At 46.4% G+C, this 6,440-nt stretch overlaps 1 protein-coding gene across 1 annotated transcript; it reads left to right on the top strand.

Annotated features, from left to right (window-relative positions):
• The first annotated feature begins 1,774 nt into the window (after nucleotides 1–1,774).
• Nucleotides 1,775–6,001, top strand: LOC136652113 (goannatyrotoxin-Vere1-like). Its single transcript, XM_066628991.1, has 3 exons — nucleotides 1,775–1,962; nucleotides 4,214–4,303; nucleotides 5,977–6,001. Exons 1-3 carry the CDS (start codon nucleotides 1,775–1,777, stop codon nucleotides 5,999–6,001), a joined length of 303 nt encoding a protein of 100 aa, XP_066485088.1.
• The last annotated feature ends 439 nt before the right edge of the window (nucleotides 6,002–6,440 follow it).

Here is a 6,440-nt window from a genome sequence, read left to right as displayed (position 1 = left end):
ACCATCCTGTTGTATCCAGCTTTGGACTTGATCCTACCTCTTCCTCACAGTGAGTACCTGAACAGTCTTGCAGGAAGCCAGTATTAAATAATGAGTCCTTTGGTTTTGCTATGCTTTTTTGGGAGGGTGACAATGTTGCAGACAGTAGGAATAAGTAGAGGGCAGAAACAAAGCTGAATTTCTGAAAAGTGTGCACTGCCTGTGATTGCTCATAGAGGCCTAACTAAATATGATGGCAGCAGTTCCATTGGATTGGGGGCAGGTCTGTGTGTAATCAGGTGGAAAGAAGAGACTGGGGGCATTTGGCTTTAGAGGCATTAGTGGTAGGTCACCTCCCCACAGCCGCTTTCCTCAGGTACTTTCCTCCTACCTGGGCTCAGATACTGGAAGTGACTGTCCTGGAGACAGAAGAAGCTCTTGGGAAGAGGAGCTGCAGGGAGAGGGGGAATGGTTCAGCTCAGTTCATCTCAACCATGCACCCCCTTTGCTTTCAACATTGGATCCCCTCCCCATTTTTCTATGGAACTGGAGCAATTCAATGTTTAAACACATGGAACCGCTGTTATCATGTCAGAGAAAGGTTCACTAAGCACACTTGGGGGGGGGGGCACTGAGTTGAAGCTGCTATGTACGGAGTCCCTCAGATCAATGGTCTATCCGGCTCAGTCTTACCTACATGAGTGGCAGTGGTTCTCAGACAGCCCTACCTACAGATACCAAGAACCGACAGCCCAATCCTATTCAACTTTCCAACTTCAGTGTAGCCACAGTGCAGCCCCATGGTAAGGGAGCACATGTTCCTATACCTTGAGGAGTTCCAAGTGACTGCCCCTCCACCATAGGATGCAGCGCACACCCCACTGGCACAACTGCACCAGCACTGGGAAACTGGATAGGATTGGGCCCTGAATCTGTCAGTGTTCTGTCAGTAACCTATGACCAGCCCCATTGTCTTTGTTACTGCTGCACATTTGTAGGGTTAAGGATTACATGTAACATCAACTATGAGGCTATGACTCACTGGACATCAATACAAATAGGTTGAAATCAAGCACGGGATAAGCAGAAGAGAAAACACTCTAGCAAAGGTTAAACAGGGCAATCCATCAGCTGGCAGAAGCAACAGCCTCGAAAGGGGATTTGGGTTTCCCTGAAATCCGACTCACAGAATCATTGATTACATTTCTGAATGTGTAGATGGCCACATGCCGAGTCAGCAAGATCTTGCCTTCCTTAATCCTTCAAGGCCGTTTGAAGGATGGCCTAATGTGAAGGATCACGTCCGACAGGGTGCATTCCCCCTCTCAGCGTGAATTTTCTTGTTCTCCATGGGGATGCCCTATGGGAAAGGTTTGCCCCAGAACCCAGGAAGCCAGTGTCCACATAAGGCCCCATGTGGCTGAGTGGGGTTTGGACCTGGGGTTCTTCATTCATCTGGGCAGGATGCTTTTAGGAAATGGTTTGAGAAACATTCATTCTTGGACAATTGAGATAAGGCCAATACAACTCCCAGACTTTGCCGTGTTGAACTGTATCACACATCATGAGATAAAATGACAAAATCTATGTTTTAACCATTGTTGTAAGCCGCCTTGGGTCCCTGTGGGGAGAAAGGCAGGATATAAATAAAGTTGATGATGATGATGATGAGATGATGATGATAAGAATAATATGAGTTTTTCCAGAACTGGGCTGGAAGCATTCTTTCCAAGAATGTAGTGCCTTTGCAATGCTGGCCAGCTTTGTACACACTTCTGTGTCTCTCACCTCCCAGATGGTTGCCTCTCTGAAGCCCTGGCCCCTGGTGATCGCAGTGACTCTGTGCATCTTATTCTGTTTGGGAACCTTAGTGGATGCCTATCCTCCCAAGCCAGAGAGTCCTGGAGAAGATGCTTCCCCTGAAGAAATGGCCAAATACTTCTCAGCTCTTCGGCATTACATTAACCTAGTGACAAGGCAGAGGTGCGTATGTGTGTGCGCATAAGCATATGCATGTGAGTTTTTGGGTGGTGGTGGTAGTCCCTGAGGATTTCTATGTGCCTACTGTAAACATTTGCATACTGATTTCAGTTTATGCCCATGTGCATCCCTTGCTTTGGTGTCAGGTGAAATGAAATTAGGCTCACATACATACCCCATACGAACTTTTGACTGTTGCATGTGGGTGCAGAGTGGGTGATCTACTGTTTTTTGGGGGCAGGGCTCCAAAGAAAAAGGGAAAAGGGACTACAGAAGTTTAAAACACAAGATTTTTTTTTTCTTTTTGTGCAACCTGGCTGGCAGCCTTTTTTACATAGTGCAGGCAGAAAACCTAGCCATAAAACGCCTGATTAGACACCCTTCCCATTAGCGTTGGCTGCCTGGAAGAGCCCATTAACTAGGTCTCATCTCCTAGAAACCTAACTGGAAACCAGATCCAGGGCACCATTAGTAAGCACTGTTCTCTATAAGTAGGTTTCTTGTGCCATCATCCCACTTGCCCTTGAACTCCCTAACCTCTCCCCCCCCCCCAGCTGCAACCAAGGGGAAGCTTTAGACTTGGGTTGAGCACCCTTGGAAGATCTAGACCATGAAAGAAGAGAACCTCTGACCCTGCAGTAGTCAACAAAAGACACTTTTTCCTCTGCAGTCACAACCTGGCTCTCTAGGCTCTACCCACACATTTTCAGTTCTGCAATGGCTCTTGGAGTTCAGCGGCATCAGTATCTTCTTCTCCAAGAGTCAATATAAGAGAGCAGCCTGCAGCTGGCCATTGGTAAGCTGCTCACCCCTGGCCAGTTTCTGCTTGGGCAAGGAAGAATCTTGGGTGGCTCAAACACAGATGGAGCCTTCTGGGATGTCCACATGCTGCTTTTCCACATGAAGTCCTTATCCAAACTTGTCTTGACTTGGGCTTTTACCTAAGTGAGAGTGCAACTCAGGCCTGCCTTGCATTCACATCTTGTGCCTGAAAGACCTGACCAGGGATGCATGAAGCCACACTGGAACCCTAAACAATGTCAACTCTAACATATACTTGATTGTCCTTATAGTTTCTCAATTAGTATCTTTCAGGCAGCCCAATTCTAACCTGCCCTGGAGCAGGCAAGCCAGCAGGTCTGCCCTGCAACCAGAACAGGTTGGGATCAAAAGCGGGTCAGCCAGGGGCAAGGGAAATCACTTCCACCTACCCTGGGTTATGCCACAGCAGCCCCAATGGAGCTACTCGGATCTGTGCCACCTAAAGAGGTGGCACAGATCCAAGCAGCTCGGAGCTGCACCGAGCTGCCTGGGAAGGGGAATAAGATCCGGCATAAGTGCTGGATCCTGGCTCCACCTCTGCTAAACCCCTGGCTACCCACAGGCCCACCAGCCGCCCACTCTCCCCCGCCCCCAAACGCCTCCTCCCTGCCCTCCACATGACCCCCCAGACCCCTGCACTGGCCTAACTCGGCCAGCACAAACTTACCCCTTCCCATTGGTGTAGAGGCTGGATTGGGCCTCCATGGGCCTGTGTATCTGCGTGCGCTTGTCTGGCTGATTCCAGAAAATGCATAGATGTGCTTTACAGCACATTTGCAACACTCCCAGGATGATGTAAGGGACTTATGCTGGTCCAGGGCAATCTCAGAATTGTGCTCACAATGTTTTATCTGCAGCAAAAAATTCCTCATAAAGTGGCCTGAAAACAGCTTACTTGGCTTGTGCATAAATTCAGCCCTGCCTTTACTAGTAGCTAATTTGCACATGCTTGGAGCGCTCCTGTTTAGTATTACTTTTATTGATATAAAGATTGGAAAAACCTACAAAACTCTTTAGACAAATAGCAACATGGGCAAACCTATGTTCTAAATTCTTTCTGTTCACCCATTCTAGAACTGAACACTGAAGTCAAATTCTGGGCAAGATGTCTTGGCGAGACCTGGGTTGACTGCTGCTGTAATGGGGCACACAGGGGACACAAGGAAGGCTCTGTTATTCCTTTATTCCAATGGTTCTCAAGCTGTGGGTCTGGGACCTACCAGTGGGTTGTGACCCAATTTTTGACGGTTCATGAGACTGACAGGGCAGATTAGGCTATGTGCATCAAGGGTTATACAAGCTACTGCTGGGGGGAGCAATGCTGCCCAATCACCATTATAGCCACATCTACTGGTATTTATAAACCAGGCAGTGGCCTCTAGGGCTTCTAAAAGGTTTGGGAACCTCTGACCTGTTTCTTTTCTACCACAAGGTACGGCAAGCGATCCAGCCCAGATACCTTGATGTCGGAGCTTCTTTATGGAGACAGCAGCAGCAATAGTGACCACAATGGCAGATCACGGTGAGTCCCTAGTGCTTCAAAGAAGTGGCATGTTTCTGACTTGAAGTCTATTCTTCCCAACCCAAACACACCTCCAATATTATTGACTTAAAAGGGATGGGCATTCTGTACATGCTCAGAGACCACTTCCTTTCTAACCAACATTCTGGTATGAGGAGGGACATTCCCCATGCCTAACATGTTAAAGATGTTTTCGAAGTTAGTCCAAATGGGAAGCTGCACACCACTTATCCAAGTACAGTGCTGTCTCGCCGCAGAAGCCCAAATGAAGATATAGTATTCAACACATGCTCAGAGGCACTTTTTCAAATTAGACTCTAGGCTTTCACTGAATCATCCAAGGAATACAATACAATATCTATTTATTAATATTATATTTATTAATATGTCTAATATTTAACCAATTTATATCCCACCTTTTAACCATTTTTTCACAAGATGGCATACGTTATAAACATAGAAATGCAATTTACAATCGAGTAATTGCAATAGAACCTAGCAGTAAACCATAGCAGTACAATTTTGTTAACCACACAGTTTTGTTAAGGAGCCAGTAAAGGAATCAGATCAATGATTAAACACCCTATGGCCCATTAAAATTTTTTCCCCCAAGCCTATTTGAAAGCAAAAATTAAGGGTTGTTCAGGACTGAACTTCAAATGTATTTGATTTTATGGCATTTGATCAGTTTTAGAGCTCATCACACACCAGAGGCTCAAACATTATGATAATATATTCCTAGCAAATTATTCAAGCTGCATTTCTTTGGTTGTATCACCCTGTATCTCTGGGCTACAATTTGGGCTGAATTACCCCCTGTGTGTGTGTGTGGGGGGGGGGGAGTGGCGGAAGAGGCAGTGTGTAATGAAGTGGTTCTCACACATTTAGCACTGGGACCCACATTTTAGAATGAGAATTTGTCAGGACCCACCGGAAGTGATGTCATGACCAGAAGTGACATCATCAAGCAGGAACATTTTTAACAACCCTAGACTGCAATCCTACCCACACTTACCCAGGAGTAAGTTCCACTTACTATCACTGTTAAAAGAACATACATAGTAGTTTGTTAAAAGTACAGGTCTGTAACATTTCCCCAAATGCAGTCACATACCATTGGTAGCATCAAGTCTAAAATATTAAAAATAAAATATTGAAATGAACGGGGACCCACCTAAAATTGGCTCGTGACCCACCTAGTGGGTCCTGACCCACAGTTTGAGAGACACCAGTGTAGTGTGTGGATCAGAGGTGTCAAACATAAGGCCTATGGGCCGGATGTGACCCCCAGAAGCAATTTATCCAGTCCCCGTAATAATTGGGCTCTCCCTGCTTGATAACCGGGCTCTCTCATATCCTGAAATTACAAACAAGACTTGCACATTTTCTCTTCTGTCATTTGCAGTTAATGAGTTTGTGAGAACAAAGTTTGTTCTCTGAGAGAACAAAGTGCTTATTTCTGGCCATCATCTGCTTAATGATGTCACTTCTTGCTAAATGACATCACTTCTGGCCCTCAGCAGGCGCCATGAATGCTGTTTGGCACACTACATGAAATGAATGAGTTTGACACCCCTTGTGTAGATGGTCTTGGTTTGGGGGCAAGGACGTGGAGCGGACTGCATACTTGCTCTAGTTTAATGATATTATGACTTTGTGTTTGTTTTTGGCAGGTTTGATGATTCCTACATGTGGTGACGACCTTTGACTCCCTGGCCGATGGTCCAACGGCAGTCTTTTCTGAAATGTTCCAATCCTGTGGTGGTGTTTGCATTTTTTTACTATCAAATCTTGATGAGCTGAAACCTTTCTTTCCAGAGGGCCTATCCTCACTCCCCCCCACCCCCAACATTCTCTGGGATACTGAGGCTTGGGAAAGAATCTCTTTGGGGTTCTTTGGGCTATCTCCCCCAAAAGGCATGATGATGATGAGACCATGCTTCCTTCCCACAATCCAGCAGTGGGTGCTGCAGGAAGCCTTTGTGCCCGGGGCAAGATGGGGTGTGCATGTCTCTGGTGGTGGTCTGGGTTGTATTTGTAGTGCCGTCTGTGTTGACCCTGCAGTGCCAGTCCTCCAGATGTCCATTCTGGGTCGGTCTTCATTTTATACATTGTTTTTTGCGTGCGTGCGTGTGTG

The sequence above is a fragment of the Tiliqua scincoides genome, chromosome 5 (genome assembly GCF_035046505.1).
Source record: "Tiliqua scincoides isolate rTilSci1 chromosome 5, rTilSci1.hap2, whole genome shotgun sequence".
Taxonomy (NCBI): domain Eukaryota; kingdom Metazoa; phylum Chordata; class Lepidosauria; order Squamata; family Scincidae; genus Tiliqua; species Tiliqua scincoides.
This window is presented reverse-complemented; position numbering and strand designations above follow the sequence as displayed.